The sequence below is a fragment of the Balaenoptera acutorostrata genome, chromosome 13 (genome assembly GCF_949987535.1).
Source record: "Balaenoptera acutorostrata chromosome 13, mBalAcu1.1, whole genome shotgun sequence".
In the NCBI taxonomy this organism is placed as follows: domain Eukaryota; kingdom Metazoa; phylum Chordata; class Mammalia; order Artiodactyla; family Balaenopteridae; genus Balaenoptera; species Balaenoptera acutorostrata.
The window spans coordinates 62,598,770-62,617,180 of record NC_080076.1 but is presented as its reverse complement, the minus strand read 5'-3'; the positions used below and the strand labels follow the sequence as shown (position 1 = coordinate 62,617,180).

The following is an 18,411-nucleotide window of genomic DNA, read 5'->3' as shown; positions in this document are numbered from 1 at the left end:
AATAGAGACCACAGGAGGGGACACGAGGAAAGAGAAGCAGGTTTGGGGGCAAGTTCAGTGCTGAAATGTTGAGTCTGTGGAGCTATCCAGTTAGCAAAAAAGAAGCCGAGGAGAGAGGTTTGGGCAGAATATATAAATTTGGGAATTCTCAACATATATCAATCTATAGAGAAGTCTCTATATGGAGACTTTTGAGGAAACTTTCCTTTTGCTGTTTTCCTCATCTACCTGTAAGTAAATCAGGCGTGGAGATTTTGTCTTTTTTAGCATCTGTGAGTCCCAGGAGTCTCTAGAACAGAAGCTCTCTTGACAGCTTCCTCGGGACACCCTTTCTTCTCATCCCCCACACCTCCATCCCTCTGCAGGGTTTCTGTGTATACCAGCTTGTGACAAGTCTTTTTCTTTTTTTCCTCCGCCTGTTCATTTGAGTTTTGGGAACCTGACCTAAAGTTTTATTTTTCTGCCCTGTATTTCCTCTGGAAAAACGGCAGCATTCTGGCTAAATTTTCAGAAAAGCATGTGATAGAAGAAAGAACATGTAAGTGGACTCTGGAGACAACATACCACATTTATTAACAGGTTCTATAATCAGATTACACAGACAAAGTGAAGAAACCACTTTGACAAAAAGGCAATTAGCAGACTGAAAGGAAACAAATGGATAAAATATTGGTAAATACGAAAAGTAATGTAACAAAGCGATTTTTGTTATTCTGGTCTTTATTATTTTTCAAAAACTAAGTTTCAAATAAACGAGTTTTAGTCCAATAAACTCAAAAGTACAGCTTTTTATGAGCAAAAGGTGGAGGGTTCACATATTAGCAATAGTAAATGTGACCCTTAAAGTAATTTTGAGCTGGATAAAATAATGGTAACCTCTTAAATCTGTACAATGTTTTAAAAGTTTTCAATGGGCTGTGACATATACTATTTCAACCTGCTTTGAGGTGGGGTAGACATTATTGTTTTACAGATATCAAAACTAAGGATCAGAGAAGTGAAGCAAATTCTTCAAGATCACACAGGTGGTTTGCAGCAAAATCTAGACAAACTCACGTATGCTACTTGGAAATCTACTACTTTTCTACTACATTGTGCTGTGTGTTTCTCTACTTTAGTAATTTTCATTAAAAACAAAGAAAAAATTCCCTACTACATCCAGAAATAATTCTAAGCTCTGCTTATAACGCCTTTTGAAACAACACTTGATTATGACTGAATTCTAATTTAATTAAAGTTATATCCCCAGAACTGCTGCAAGGGGATTAAACTTGTATCACATCATCTTTGCAGGAATAAGCAAAGCTGATAGTAAACACAGGCATGCATAACACATACACAAATACGCATCACACTATATACACTTGTATACATACATATACGTATCAGTAGGCAGATAGTGTTAAAAGGGTAACCTAACAGTTTATTAGAAATTGTTTTTAGTGAAACAGTTCGTAAAAATTTCTAATTTAAATGTGTTCTTTATAGCTTTATCTATATTTCAACCCTGTGATACATAGTACAGTTCAAAGTTCTTATCCTTTAGGGAGAAATAAAGGAAAAAAGGAAATTATTAGCTTTATATTCTTTGAATCATTAACAAATTATCTTGCTGACAATTTGAAAGAATGACAAATTTATTTACAACTCTATTCTTTTAAATCTACTACTACTGTTTACTGTTAGTAGAGTAATATCAAAATCTCTGTCTAAGATTTAAAAGGCACTAGCATCAGGTATATTCCGTGAAAGCGGGAATAAAGAACCACCATTCCTCTAACTGTCTGATCTCCTCTGAGCTGGGCTTTGAAAGAAGGAACATGTGCAAAGGCAGGCTGTGAACAGGCAAGGAATGGCCTGGGGACCACCGAGTACAGCAGGGTAGTAACCACAGCCGAGCCTGCGTGAGAGGACCGTGTATGCAGGAGTGGGGACTTAGCTTATAGAAAACTGAGTCTTCTTTAGAAGATGTTTAGCCAGGTAGTCATGAATCAGATCTGAGTTTCATATAAGGAATCCAGACAATAAGTAGACTGACTAGCCTAGAACCTATGGCAGCTTCTCAGAATGTCTGTTTTGCTCATGTCTGATATCCAGTTAGCACTATGCTTAGCACACAGTTATGAATTACATGCATATGCAATTTTTGAATATCTGATTATGCTATATTCACATGTGTGATAATGCAGTAGTCTAAGGAGGTCATGAGGTCCCTGCATGACAGTGGTAAGAAAGAAGAGGGGAAAGGAAGTGAGATGAATCAATAGGACTTAGTGACTAATGTGACAGGAAGGAAGAGGGGAGGGTTGAGTTTTGGGTTCCCAGCCTGGGAAGTGAGATAACAGATAATGATGGTAACTGAAGCAGATGGAGCAAGAAGAGCACTTCTGAGATAAGATAAGCGTGTTTGGTATTGGACATAATCACTTTAAGGATATTGTGGGATATTCAGGAGACGTCCAGAAGCAGCTAGACACATGATTATGGAAATCAGTAGTGTATTCGGGGCTGAAGATAGATGTAGGACTCATTCTACAAGAGATCAAAAGTGTAGTAACCCTTAATCGGATTATAGCTCAGAGGGAGAGGCAGACATTTAAACAGTTAACTGCAACATAACAGGAGAGGTATAAGGAAGATACAAGCAATTCTGCTTTGACAAGACCTTGCACAGAGGTGACATCATAGTCGGTACAATCGATGGAAGAGGAGAGAAAAGGGGGCCCGGCGAAAACAACATTTCGCATAGAGGGAAAAGCACTGCCAAAGAACCCAAGTAGTGAAACAAGAGATTCCAAAGAAGAGTGAGTTCAGTTTGGCTGAAACACTAGTTGATTTGGATGAGTGGTGAGAAGGTGAATCAGGAGGGGTAGACTGGGGTCAGACTGTGAATGAATAATTATGCTGGGCTTAGATATGGGTTTTATGCTGTGGGCAATGGGAAGCCAGCTAATCACAGCTGAGATACTTCAATAGGGAAACAGCTTTTTATTGCTTTTGAAGGGACATAAATTTAACAACAAGAGAGAATGCTCCAATAGAAAGAAACTAGGAGAAAAAAGAAGGGAAAAACTTGCTGCGACGTTGAGAGTAAGAGATAACGACAAGGGCCCTAAACCAAGGCAGTGGTAGAAGGTACAGATTCTGGAAAGTAGAATGGTCAGAATTTGGTTTCTACTGTGGGTGTCTTCACTAATAAATACAAATTTGTTTTTAAGGGAGCGGGTGGTAACTCATTCCCTTTTGGTCTGTGTCAAGTCTGAAGTGGGAGTGGGCGCGTGGTTAGCCCCTCCCCCCAAGAACGCAGGGTGCTGGTGGCTGATGGCTCCCGCTGCAGCTCCCCTCTAGGACGGAGCCCAAGGTCACATTCCTTCCCTGAGGGTAGACTCCCCGTTAGCAGCTCCCGCAGGTGCAGTGAGTCACTGTTGCACCTGCATTTATTTCAGTTCACCTACTTGCTCTACCCGATTCTGATTCCCTCACACAAAGACCGGGATTGCTCACAGTTTCAGAGTCAGCTTCCTGGGGAACCAAGCCCATTACAGGTGCCTCAGGTCATTTAGGTGACGATGCCCAGGAGGCACCTATATTTGAGTCTAGAGATCAACAGAGATGATACGGCGCAACAGAATTTTTTGGGACTAACTGGAGCGTGGAAGACTGCTGAAACCACAGAAAGAGACAGGACCTCACTGAATGAAAGCTGACTGAAAATTTAATTCCTGGAGAATGCTGATGTTTAAGGAGTGGGTAGAGGACCCATAAAAAGACAGAAAAAGATTAGTGAGGCAAGAGGACCAGAAGAGTGCACCATCATGAAAGACCGGGGAGTGGGGGGAATTTTATGAACAAGATGGTCACGATATCAAATATGACAGAGATCAAGTAGAAAGAAAAAGGGAGAGGCCAAACAATCAGGCAATTACAAGCTCACTGGTGAGCTTTGTCAGTGCACATAACGGTGACAGGAGGAACAAGAAGTGACAGAGAGGAGACATCAGGCACAGACCACTCTCCAAGGTGCGGCAGTGAGAGAGGCTGAGCTAGACAAACTGTGACAGGCAAGGGGCAACTTTTTTCTCCCTGGGATGAAGGAGACCCAAATATGTTCAGAGTGGGTGGATAAAGGCCAGTGGAGAGAGAAAATTTTAAAATATATTAGCAAGAAGTGTTTTCATAGAGGAAGGTTCCAGAAAAGACTGGAGGGAATGGGATCAAATGCACATGGAAAGGAATTACGCTTCAGAGAAATAAAAGTATAACTCCTTAGGGTTGAAAGAAAAAGCAGGTAAGGAACAAAATACCATGGACCAGTGCTGTTCAATAAAGTAGCACAGCCTACACACGGCTACTGAGCACTGACTGACACGTGGCTGGTCTGAACTGAGACATACTGCTAGCCCACCGGATTTCAAATACTCAGCACCAAAAAAAAAAAAAGATTATAGACTATCTCAATAACTTTTCTATATTGATTCTATTTTGACACTGAAATATTAAAACTAATTTTGCCCGTTTCCTTTTACTTTTTAAAATGTGGCTACTAGAAAATTTAAAACTATACATGACTTTCGTCACATTCCTAGTGAATGGGCTGCAGGTGTGTATCAAGTGAGGTTACTTACTGTGGGGATGCAGATCTTGCTTAAGGGGTTTCCATCCAGGAGATACGACCCATTAAATGTCACATATTCATCGTAATACTGAGGTGCTTGAGGGATAACACTACACAACAATTTGCGTTTTTCTTCGATTTTTTTCCTTATGTGCAAGTATTCAAAATACGGATTTGCTCTCTCTGAACTGTACGGCTGGATCTCGTCTAGTTTCAGAGAGTCCACGATGGCTGCCAGAGACTGCTGAGTTTTCTCTTTTGCTTGCAGTAAAGAGGGACTTGCTTGCACAGGCTGAGGCACACGTGACACTTTCCTTTTCCGTGGGTGGTGAATCTGAGGATCATCCTCCTCAGTTAATCTTATTCTTCCTCTAGGAGATGAAGACTCAGTATCTTTGTCTGCTAATAGTGTACAGGTGGCAAGAATCTGTTTGCTTTGATTTGCTATTGTATTTGCTTTGTTTCTAGTCATCCTTTGAGGAATTTGGTTTTCAGTTTTATCATCTTCAGCACTTTCTTCTAATTCTACTTTAACTAAGTGTCCATATCTGTGCATTTCTGGTTGAGCTGGTTGTTGTGAATGGTTTTCCAGACTCGATAAAGTACTCTGTTGTGATTCTTCATCTTCTATGGAAAGCAAACACTTTTCACTTTCAGGACAATGTTTTGGATTATCCTGTTCATTCAGGTTTCCTTTTGGCATCCCTGCATTCATTTCACATAAATCAGAATCACACTTATCATTCAAATGAGTCAAAACCAAACTCTCCAGTTTGTTTTCTTTTTCGTGTGAAATAACCTGAATATCAGAAGTGCTATTTTCAGCCTCATGGCCACTGGAAGACTTATACATTAGTTTGCTAAATGCATAATATGTATTTGGCTGGGAAGAGGCATCACTTCCATTAAAGTCCTTTTCTGATGGTAATACAGGCAAAGTATTAGCTTTCTCAAAATTCGGTGCTGCTTCTTGAACAGTGCTTTCAGAGTACACTGGGACAAAGGCATCTGTCTTTTGAACATCTGTTAGGATAAAAGTATTCTCCATATCTTTTGTAGATTCATTATCAGTATCTAAAACAGAATTGATAATTTGAATTGCATTCTTCTGTTGTAAAATACCTGGCTCTTGATTGGCAACATATGACAAAGACCTATGCTTAGAAATAGATTCAGCATCTGAAAGTGATTGGCTGTGAAAAGAGCAAGGTTGCTGTGAAGGGAGAAAGGACGCTGGATCCTGAGCACAAGTGTTTCCTGGCAATTCAGTCTGGTGCAAGGATACAAAATCAATATTCTGTTCTTTCAATATTTTGTTTTCAGAATTACAAAAACCCTGAACAGAGGAATCTTGATCAGGTGTAGTAGAATTTGGGCAGACGAAGTCACTGGCGCTTAATGACTCCCGTCTATCAACAGGTATTTCCCATGATTTACTTTGGATCACACCAACCTGATTAGACGGCTCTAGATACACAGGACTGTCCATCAAAGTGCCCACTGCAGCAGTGCTCTTGATACCATTTGTATCAGCAGAAGTATATTTGCTGTTTACAGATCTAGTTGGAGAGGCTGCAAAACTGGAATGTGTGTTAGACGCACTTGAAAGTTCTCTTTCAGGCACATCCGAGGGTACCTCAGGTTTGGGAGAAGGACAAGCATCTCTTGGCACAACTAAGCCATCTTGACTGCTTTCTTCTGATATTGTTTGGAAGTGTTTTGTATGTTCGCAAATGACAGATGGCATGCTACATCTTCGAACTTCTGCAGTTGGTCTCCCCTCATTTATAACTAGTTTAGCATCTTCTACCGAAGATGACCGGAGATGGGCTGTTGGAAGTCTGTTTGTATATGACGCTTTAATCCGCTCTGGTAGTTCAGGCAGGCTATCTGACTCCCTTTCATGAAGGGCAGGAGATTTGGCAATTGACAAAAATGGTGACTGGGAAAAGGACATTTGGGAATCTGAACCTTCTAACATAAAGTCTGAGTCATACTCCACTGGAAGCCTTGGGGTTGTCACTGTAGTATGGCAAGAATCTTCTGAGCTAGCCACCGAAATCATGGATACAGACCTGGAGCTGAGACCTGGCTTTTCACTTTCTGATCTAGGAGATCTGTTTAAGCTATTATCTGAAACAAAGGATGACTTGCCTAAATTCACTGTATTTTTGGTGTCGACAGATTGTGACCTGTTACTTACAGCATCTTTGCAATGTTTCTCCTTGGTATAAGCATCAGTCAACTCTGAACTCTTCGACCTAGTAAGTTCTTTATTTCTGGACTCAGCTGGTACATGCTTTGTTTTTTCTTTATCTTTTACTTTAAGTTCTAAACAATTACGATTTCTCAACCGTTCCTTTTCTTTTTGCTTAATCTTTTCCTTGTGTTTTCTGTGCCACTGCTCTATTTCTAGGTCTTTAAGGCTTAGCATCCGTTCAAAGCTGGTCTGCATTAAGTCATCATTCACTAGCCTCTTTTCTTTGGGTCGAGTATCTTTTGATGCTGGTGATGACTTAGGTTTAGGCTTATCTGCTTCAGATTTTACTTTGAGTGAACTACTTAGTTGAACTTTATCCTTGTGTTTGTCTCGTTCTTTGTATCTGTCTATATCTTTATCTTTTTTGTCTTTTTCTTTTCCATCAGGAGTTCTCAAAGGCTCATCTTTTGTTTTTTCTTTAAGAGAGAAAGTTTTTTCATGTTGTGCTTTATTGCTATCTGCTATACTTGACCTCCTCTCTTCCTGGAACTGTTTGGAGTTAGTTATATTTACATTATCTCTAGATTTTTCCTTTTTATCTACCTCCCTATCTTTTTCTTTATTTTTGCTTTTTTCTGATTTAGTATACTCAGTATTATCTGATTGTTTGTTTTTTTTTTCCATCAAGTGCTTCTCTTTGCTCTCTGCAGGATGTCTCTCTTTTTCAAGTTTTTCTTTGTCATGTTTTCTATCTATCTTTTCTCTACTTTTCTCTCTGTCATCAGTTTTTTTAACGGTAGTCATGTTTTTTATCTTCTCACCTTCTTTATGGCATTTTTCTGTGTGATGTGAATATAGCTTGTCTTTTTCTTTTATTCTGTCAACACATTCACTAGGATCTAATCTGTCTTTCTCTGACTTATGCTCATGTTTTATCTTCTTCTCTTTTTCAGAGTTTTTTCTTTCAGCCTTCTCAACATCCTTTTCTTTACTTTGAAACCGTTTCTCAGATTTTTCCTTACTTTCTTTCATATGCTTTTCTTGTTTTTCAATTTCTATTTCCTTTTCCACTGAATGTAACCCTATAGACTCTTCACTGGCACTTATACCTAAAGAACTGAATTCTGTTTCTTTATCAGTTGGTACATTCTCTCTCTCATCTTTCAAATCTCTTATTTTTTCCTCCCTAAAAGATTTCTCACTTTCCTTTTTAATCTTTTCTCGTTCTTCTTTAAAGTTCCTCTCTTTGGAGACATGCTTTTCCTTGGTTGATTTATCATCTTTTATGTTTTTCTCCAACTTTGATTTTTTTTCTAATGTTAGGGACTCATGTTCCATACTTAAAAATAGATCTTCAGTTTCATCACTTTTAAAAAAATTCTCTTTCCAAAATTCTCTATCAAATTCCACACTTCGCTGCAGCTCTTTAGCACCATCCCTATTTTTGTATTTTTCCTTTTCACCGTCGATTTCTTTTTTATGCTTTTCTTTTTCCCTTTCTTTATGTTTTAATTTATGCTTTTTTAATGTTTTACCCTCTTTATCCATTTTTTTCAGCGTGCAATCTGAGTTTTCAAATGTTGGACTGTGATCTTCATCCTTTATTTTGGCATTTGACTTTTCACCAAATTCTAAGTGGAAATCTTTCTGATGTTTGTTTTTTTCCTTATGCTTACAAGATTTTACACTTGAACTTTCTGGCAAGAATTCAGATTCTATATTATCATACCGAACAAGATCAGGCTGTAATGACATTTCAGAACTTCCTGGTGATAAACATGTCTTAGAATGTTCTTGTTTTAGTGGTGTTGACTGCTTTTCACTGAGTCCACAAGAATGTTTGGGAGATTTACCAGTGGAAATATGAAATAAATGTAATGAAGTATCATCTTTTGGGCTAAAAGATTTCCTAAAATTCCCCTCCTCTCTGGTCTTTTCTGAACAATCTAGTGCAGTATTAACTGTCAAGTTTGTTACTCTGGTATTTTCTTTCCCCTCTTTTTCTTGCTTCAGCTCTTGGTTCTCTTTATTTTTGTTCTGGTTCTTTAATTTTCTTTTAACTTTGCCTTTCTGTTTGTGTTCATTTGAAACTCCATATTCCCTTCTGGTCTGTATATCAGAATTCGATGTTTCAGGGACAGAACATGGAGCAGAACACTTTTTGTTCTGAAGAATTTCTTCATCTGAACTTTCAGAACTTGAATACAAAACCCTAGATGGCTTTTGTTTTTTATTTTTAAATGATTTAGGATAGAAAGCTTTTTCCTGTTTTGCAAATAAGCTACTCTTTTCTACTTGAGCCTCGTTCTCTCTTCTCAGCTCTTTCCTAAGAATGCGCCTGCCATCGATCATCTTGCTTACTGCTTCCTCCTCGTCATCTTTGAACTCATACTCATCAAGGGCACATGGAAGAGCTGCTTTACTGGGAACTATTTGTTTACTTTCGCAGATGAGAGAGTCTTTCTCTGTCTCAGAGTCAATATTTTCATCAACACTGGAAGGATTTACAGACCGAGCCTCTTCAGAATCTAGAATAAGAAAGGAAAATCTGCTGTTAGTCAAGAGACAACTGTCAGAAAAGTAAGACTGAGAGAAAAATATAGCATATACATCAAATATTTCAAACAATTCAGAGAAAAAATTCATATTTGTATGTAAATAATACAACAGCAATATGTAAGAACTCTGCTACAGTTTTGTGGAAAAGCTTTATAGAGAATCTGCTTCAGGATGACACCCTGTGACACTTCTAAAAGCACACAATACACTGGATTTACAACACAGATACCAAAAAAACGTATCTAATATTAAAATGTATGTATAATATAATGAAGAGGTTCATAACTCAGGGGACTGGATTCAGGAAAACACTGGCTACTAATGCAAAAAAAAAATTTTTTTTTTGGCTGTGCCATGAGGCATGTGGGATCTTAGTTCCCTGACCAGGGATGGAACCCGTCCGCGTCCCCTGAAGTGGAAGCACGGAGTCTTAATCACTGGACCACCAGGGAAGTCCCCAATAAAATTTTACATATATGTACATTTTCTTTTTTCCTGGAGAGAGTATATTTAAGTAAAATTCTTTGATGTAAAAAAGATTAACAATCACTAATTAAAGGGTTTATAATTAAGTAAACATCACAGATGGTTTTATATGCTTCAGAATTTTATTAGTAAAAGCATAAAAGAGCAAATGATTCTCATAAAGGACAGAACTTGAATAAAGGTGAATGGTTTTAACTATACAAGACACATGACTATTTGCTTTACTATCCGTTAAAGAAAAAAAAAAAAGAAGAAATATATCCCCCAATTACACAGTCAAGATTATAACAGATAAACTGGATACATAATTAGAAAAAAGCTATTTTATTCATTAGTTTTTTAATTTATAGTTTATTTTCTTCCTAGTTGGGCATCTTTTCTTAGCTGAAATATACATTGCATATATGGGGCCTCCAACTGGAAAGAAAACCCAGACCTCTAATTAAAAGAAAAGAAAACTGAGGCCTCTGACCAAAAGAGGAAAAAACCAAACTCATTATAAAAAGTAACTAAACACGTTTTTGGCTAAGTATTTAATAATATTAAAGTTATAAATTTATTTTAATACATCAAGCTTCCTCTGAAGTGATCTAGCTCCCAAATATTCTCTTTACATGGAAATTCAAATTCCAGAAGCATTTTAGAGTATCTATAAGGTTTTGAGCACTGGATAGGAGCCGTGGAGAGATCACAATCTTATTTTTGGAGAAGATGTGGAAATATTCTAAGACAATACTATTATTAGGTGCCAATGAGTGACACGGTTATATTGACATGTGGTATAAAAAAGAACATTTTTGGAATTACAACTGCTTGTAAGCATAACTCCATTCCCAGTTATCAATATTGCAATACAGAGTATCAAGCCATAGAACTTTATGCTGCAAAAAAGGAACGGCTGTTTTGGAAGTAGTATTTATTCTGTTCCTTGATTAAATGAATACAAGAATATGTACTGATATGACAGGTGTTATTTTGTCTTATTGGTGCCTTATTTACAATTTGTTCTTGAGGACTGTTCTCCCCTTGCCGTTAAGAACTTGATTTTTTAGGGTTTATATGTAAGTATTCTATTTATATTATTTCTCATTAGGTAAGTTTTACTGGAAATTGGGAATGTTTTTTTCCTTTGTATATCCCACAAAACCTTAATTCGACACTTAGAATCAATCTTAAGTAAATATTTATTATGCTCCTCCAGGCACAGAGTGCTAGGTGCTACGAGTGACATGATGAAAAGAACACAGTCCTGTGCTGTAACAGTTACACAACCTGATAATCGCTAAAATGGCAGTGGGCACTAGGTCCAAAGGGTGCACTTGGGAAAGAGTCAGTATACTGGGAGAAGTGAAGGGAAGCAGGCTTCTCAAAGCAACAGCACTGAACTGAGGCAGGAAGGATGTATAGGAAGTTCAGGTAGGATTTAACGGCATGAAAACAACTATTATGAAAATAAGGAGCTCAAACCACAGCATGTCCCATTTCACATATGGCTTTTTTTCATTGAACAGTTGTAGATATTTTCTTTTGAAGTTGCATTTTCTTTATTACTGTTTTTAAGGGCTGCATATTACATGGAGTTAATGTGTAATCATTTAAACGGATTCTCCTGAGGAGACATTCAGGTTGTCCTAATTATTTGATATTATAGATACTTAATAATTTAGAAAAAACTTTCATATAGTTTGTCAGTTGAAAATAGCAGTATATAATTTTGTCTGTGTGTGTGTGTGTATGTAGGGAAAAAGAAATGAGAGAAATACATCAAAATAGTATCCATATTAAACTCTGGCCAGAGGAATTATGCCTTTTTATTTTTTTTTCAAGTTCTGCTGTATTTTCCAAATTCCTAGCCTAACACATGTATTAGTTTTAACATCAGAAAAAATATTTTTAAAAACTTCACTAATAGGTACAAAATGGTACCACTATTTGTTCGATTTTTTTATTACAGGTGTGGCTCATTTTCCCATGTGTTTGTATTTCTCCTGTGTAACATCACTTTATAATTTCTTCATCCTATTTTCTTCTGGTCTTCTTTGCCTATGCATATTAATATATTACTTAAATTATACTACACACATACTCCTGTGTATGTTTCAATCACTATATCATAGTGCTTACCATTCTGAATACACATAATAAAGGTCAAATGCAGATTCTCTGAGTTACACAGATACGTGTACCTGAGAGATGTAAGGTTGTCATCTGTGCTCCTGATTCATCAACTGAAGGTAATTAAGCAATGCTCTCCAACACAGATATGTTTTTCTCCCCATGGTTCTTTTAAAGAGACTCCTACTTTTTTAAAAGGGAAGAATATAAGTTCTAAAGTGAATAAGTTAGCCTCATGGTACATGATATGTCCGTGATGAAGAGTGTGGAATTATCCCAGGGAAGGATAGCAGCCTGGCTCTGGTCACTGAGTTGCACCTGCCCAACAGGCTTGCTCCTCTCTGCACGCGATTCTCAAGCACCAGCAGCAACGACCCTGCATGGTTCTCATGAAGCTGGCTAGTCTGTGACCCCAGCAAAGATACTGTATCTCTGTGATGCCATTTCACTGCCAGACCAGGCTGAAACCCTTTTCTTCCCTAAGCAGTCCACACCTTTTTGTTACTTTACCCAGGACTACAGATCAAGCTGGTCTTGGAATTCTAGTGCAGTAGTAACTTAAAAAAAAATGTTTGCTCTGCCTCCCTTAGGAGATGATTGCTTAGAGTAAGAAACTCACCTAGAATCCAAATCCTCAAATCCTTGTTCTCAAAATGGCCATGGTTATCATTATACTGCATTATTTTCTAATTTGTTGCAATCTTTTTAGTCTTTAATATCTCTTTAGTCACTAAATTTGAACTCATATTTAAAACATTTTACCAAATTATTTCTGATAAAAAGCTCCTTTAAAAAATGTTAATGTTTATCATCTCAACAATTTTATTTGGGAAACTAGGAAGAAAAGTGAGAAATAAGCAACCATTAAAACATTAAATTTTTCATTAAAACATTTTTTCTTCTCCATGAGAAAATGCTAAATAACAAAATGAAACTTAATTGATAAAAAACACAAATACATTTGAAAGTTGCTCTGTACCTCTCAAGGCACTCTAAGATATTTGCAACTAACACTAGTGACATTTAAAGAATAGCTAAATGTTACTTGAGATCACAATTATCCTTAGGCTTGACTTTTCCCCTACTGAGGCTACCATAAATTTCCACCTTATCTTGTATGGAATCCAAAAGGAACAGATGTGACCAACGCAGGGAGATGACAGTATATAAAGTAAATCCCTCCTCCTTCAAAATCTCTCCAAAATAACCAGCATGCATTTGACGAAGCAATTATATTTCACATGCCTGACTAATAAAATCAACAGATTCTGGGCTTTTAAAATAGTCTGATTATATTAAGGATTACACATCTTCAGAAAACATAACTATATTCTACTAATGTCACATATACTTTGGGAGTGGGTGATGACAAAACGAAACTAAATATACCACGACCCTAAACTTAAAGAACTTATAGGCAAGTCCAAGTCTCTACTTTTCCTCTGAGATTCAACTGCCTAACCTGGAACTTCTTGGACTCCTTTCAACCACCCTAATTCAAGACTGAAAACATTCAACTCATTACTTTCTCTTCCACAACTGCTTCCTCTTGCTGCTAAAAGCCAATGTTTTCCCACCTCTGGTGTGACAACAACCCACTTATTCAAACTAAAAACCTCAGAGTCTTTTGCAACTCTCTCAATTCCTCAGCTTCCAAATTCAACCGTTCAAGTGTCACTCTCTGGACTATCTCTTACGTCCATCTTCTCTCGATCCCCATGGCCACTGTCCCAGCTCAGGTCCTCACCAGTGCTTGCCTAGATCAGTTATCACCTGAAACCACAATGTGGCCAGCATTACAGATCATATCATGTTTCTTCTCATCTGAGGGTTCCTGCCTCTAGGATAAAAGACTTCCCAAAATCTGAAGCACTATCTCTACTACTAATACCATCAACTATTAATACCATCAATTATTATCCCCATTTAAGAGACACATAAACAGAGTAAGAGCTAATAAGTAGCTTGTCCAAGGTCACCTCACCATTAGGGGATATAGCCCGGGGTGTCTTCATCCGCCTTCAGAGCATGTTCTACATCATCTCCCATCTTTCATTCCTTCTTGCTATACACATTTGCCATACCAGTGTATTACTTCCTAGTCCCCAAACTTCTATGCACGTTTATGTAGATTCTCATCAGTTACTTTTTTAAAAAAACTGAAGTATAGTTGATTTACAATATTGTGTTAGTTTCAGGTAACTCAGTTTTATATATAAATGTATATATATATTTTTTCCATTTTTTCATTATAGCTTATTATAAGATATTGAATATAGTTGTGTGTAAATCCTTTTTTAAAAAAATTATTTATTTATTTATTTATTTATTTATGTATGTTTGTGTTGGGTCTTCGTTTCTGTGCGAGGGCTTTCTCTAGCTGTGGCAAGTGGGGGCCACTCTTCATCACGGTGCGCGAGCCTCTCACTGTCGCGGCCTCTCTTGTTGCGGAGCACAGGCTCCTGACGCGGAGGCTCACCAATTGTGGCTCACGGGCCTAGTCGCGCCACGGCATGGGGGATCTTCCCAGACCAGGGCTCGAACCCGTGTCCCCTGCATTGGCAGGCAGTTTCTCAACCACTGCGCCACCAGGGAAGCCCCTTGTTGTTTATCTATTTTGAATATAGTAGTGTGTATCTGTTAATCTCAACCTCTAATCTACCCCACTCCCACTTTCCCCTTTGGTAACCATAAATTTGTGTTCTATGTCTGTGAGTCTGTTTCTGTTTTGTAAATAAGCTCATTTGTATCATTTATTTTAGATTCCAAAGATTAAATATCATATATTTGTCTTTAATCAGTTACTCTTTATTATTTTCCATCTACTTAACTAGAAGATATTTTAGATTATCGGTCAAGGAGAGGTGCAGTTCAAGAATTTATATTTTAGGAAGGGCACAGGGGTAGGAATCTGTTGTGGGGAGGAGGTTGGGTAGGGGACTTGTCTTGAGGCTATGTCTGCATTGGTATTTACTTATATGTTTATTTGGATTGATCTGGAAGGAGGTAAAGTTAACTTCTCATTTACCCCTGGGAACATCACTGGTTTGAAACCATTCCAAAAGATGTGTATATTTTATTGCTGCTATCCTGATCACTGGGATTTGGGAGGTCAAAGATCGTTTCCCAGGAAAGTCAAGGGGCAAAGAGAAGGCTATCTGTTCTACAATATCCCCTATGCATTCCACCTATTCTAGATGAATAAGTGCTTAAATACACGAACGCGCATGCGCACACACACACACACTTCAGCTTCTTGTAAACTTATAAAAGTATACTACTTTATTAATAAGCACCTGTGTAAATTATAGCACCTGGAGAATGAAAAACTTAGGTATTATCTATTTGTGGGACGGAGGATGGTAGGGATAGTAGTGCATTTACTGAGAATAAAAACGCCTATTTATGGAATTTGGGAGTTCTTTGTGGGAAGGTAACCTCCAGTGAGGTAGCTCTACTGTTCTGTTTCTGTTTTTCACTTACCCAACAGATACTTCAAATACAAGTCTGTGACTTATACTTAGGGACTTTTGTAATACCTAGCATGTGCAGATACTTAATAAATGTAGAATGAGTCATACAACTAGGGGATCTCAGAACTGGATTAAGATGTCAAGAAATCAAGTCAGGGTGCTTATGGTGGACAGACAGGAGGACTGCAGAAAGGAACAGAAACATGTAACACAAGTAGAAACTAACACACCACTGTAAAGCAATTATGCTCCAATAAAGATGTTTAAAAAAAACCAAACATGTAACACAAATTTATCCACTTTACAATTTTGTTTAACGTCCAAGTGCCATTGACTACTACTACTTTCTGTCTCATTCATTGCTGACGTCTTCTTAAAGTCAGCACTTTGAAGAGGTGGCAACCACTTCACCCACACGGTATCAGTTCCCACATCACTGGTCACGTGGAGATTAGGTCTGTTACTTGAACGGCTTTCAGCCACCCTTAGATTTTGTATAGCCTGCACTTTCACACCTTATGCACTAACACTTCCAATATTCTTCCTGTACTGAGCTCATGCTTTTATACATCAGCTGCTGAACCTTTCTGAGTCAGCCAGAAACTTACTTTTAAACAATGGCACCATCTTTATATAGTGTGGCGTCTGTACAATTATTTGAGTACACATGTAATTTGTATTTTATGAAAATGGAAAAATTAGCCTCCTTCAGAAGCTGAAATAAAGACTGTTCAAGTGTGAAGAAAAGGAAAATTAGAGAACCCATATAAATACTAGATATATATTAGAGTGTGTCACATTTTGAAAAGCAGTGATGAAAAATAAGGTTTTAAAATTATGGGCAGTATCAGCATGTAAAATATTTAGATAACTTATACAGAGTTTATGCCAATACTAAGTGCTAGAAATCAGTTTCAAAAGGAGCCTAATGTTCACCTCTGTCTTGACAAAAATTAAGAAAATTGATCAGAACCATTAAAATAATCTCCTGCTCAATCTGTGGCTAAATCCCTTTGTAATCACCACAAGCAACTCTTTCTTTCCAATATTAAAGTCAGTTTACCACTAAACTCATTGTAGGTTAACAAAGAAAATGTGAAATTGAGATAAGAAAAATATTTGGAAAACAGTTTTCCTTAACTAAAATCATGGAGATGCAATGAGCAAGATCCAGACTTTGGGAAAAACTGCCAGGCACATAATTTTTTCAACAAGAGAAAAATACAAGAACATAAGAATGGAAGGGGATATTTACAGATTAAAAGATACTCAAACGAATCACCCAACTGCAATATATGGACTTCATTTGGATTCAGATTTTGAAAAAGTTGAAAAAAACTTATGATTTTATGAGGCAATGAGAACTTGGAACAATAACCAAATATTTACTAGTAATACAGTTTAGTTAGCTTAGGTATGATAATGATATGTTTTTTAAAATTCCTATCTTTTAAGAGGTACCTACTAAAATATTTTCTAATAAAATGACTTCAAAATGATGGGATAGGGAAGAATGGATAGAACAAAACAAGATTGGCCATTAGGTGGTAATGATTAAAAGTGGGTAATAAGTATACATGGATTCATAATACCACTCCTCTTTCTGCTCTGTACTTTCACTATAGAAATTAAAAATTTCTATATTGAAACTAAAAACATTAATTTGCATACAATTAATCTATTTAAAAATGTTTTCAACAATGAATATATATCATACAATGTACAGAATTACCCCCCCCCACCATAACATATATACTATACTTAGGGAGTTTTAAAATAAATAATTTTCTGAGTATAAAATCAGGTAATATGTAAGCACATTTTCAGGAATACATATGAAAAGATACTCTTTCATTAAAGACAGTAAATGAGTTAACTGTAGGCTCTATGGCAAAAAACAAAAAAATCATACCAGCAAGGTGACTACAGTTAACAATACTGTACTGTATACCTGAAAGTTGCTAAGGGTAGATTTTAAACGTTCTTACAACACACACAAAATTGTAATCAGGTTAGGTGATGGATGTGTCAACTAACCTTACTGTGGTAATCACTTTGCAATATATACATATATCAAATAATTACACTTACACCTTAAACTTATACAATGTTCTATATCAATTATCTCAATAAAGCTAGAAAAAAAAATAAAGGAAAAAAGCCGTCTTGACTACTTTAAATGACTATATAAACCAGTGAACTTGATTAGATTTTTCATCTTTATGATGGTAAATAAAAATGACATTTTAAAGATTATAAGACTGCAATATCATATAAAGGATGGTCCTGAATGTTTCATTTTAAATAACTGGACATGTCTAATATGATAACTTTATTTCAGGTTTTCACTGTTTTTAAAGGAAACATTTATCAAGTGCTTACTCTGTGCCAGTCAATAGTCTATGTGTCTTTGTATATTAACTCATTTAACCTTTATTTACCACACCACCGTTAAGTACTGTATGTACTCAGGAACTGTATGTACTGTAATTCCTATTTTACAGATGTGGAACGTAAGCACGTACAGGTTAACTAACTTACCCAGAACTCGAGATCCAGGGCTGAAACCTACATAATAGTATAGGAGCACTAAAATACGAGCTCTTATGATTAAATTAATACAGCACTCCACACAGTGGGGAAAAAATGATGGTTTTGGCTTGATTTCCATTGCCAAAAACTCTACAATGTTGAAAGCCTTTTTTTTTCTTTTTTTGGTGTAATGTACTCAATCAGAATTATGAATTCTTTTAACAACAGGAATAGTACTTTAAAAAAAATTTGGAATTGTGTTTATATATATCATTTTTATTCAGAGATGCGCTAATGCATAAAAAAGTCCTAAGATAAACTTCTTTAGTGATCTTCATTTATTAACATTGCTTCTGTTTCATTTTCAAGTAGTATTTATTATTCTTTTATTACAAAAGTAAAAAACAGTTAATGTTAGAAAACCAGGAAAA

The 18,411-nt window shown here is 36.7% G+C and overlaps 1 protein-coding gene across 6 annotated transcripts in view; it reads right to left on the bottom strand.

Moving 5' to 3' along the window:
- The window catches only part of ANKRD12 (ankyrin repeat domain 12), a 112,275-nt gene that overhangs the window by 14,731 nt on the left and 79,133 nt on the right, over positions 1–18,411 (bottom strand). For all 6 annotated transcript variants that reach the window (XM_057526640.1, XM_057526642.1, XM_057526643.1 and 3 more), the window contains one exon: positions 4,626–9,343. In XM_057526640.1, coding sequence (XP_057382623.1) covers positions 4,626–9,343 — 4,718 coding nt within the window. The remainder of the gene's footprint in view (positions 1–4,625; positions 9,344–18,411) is intronic.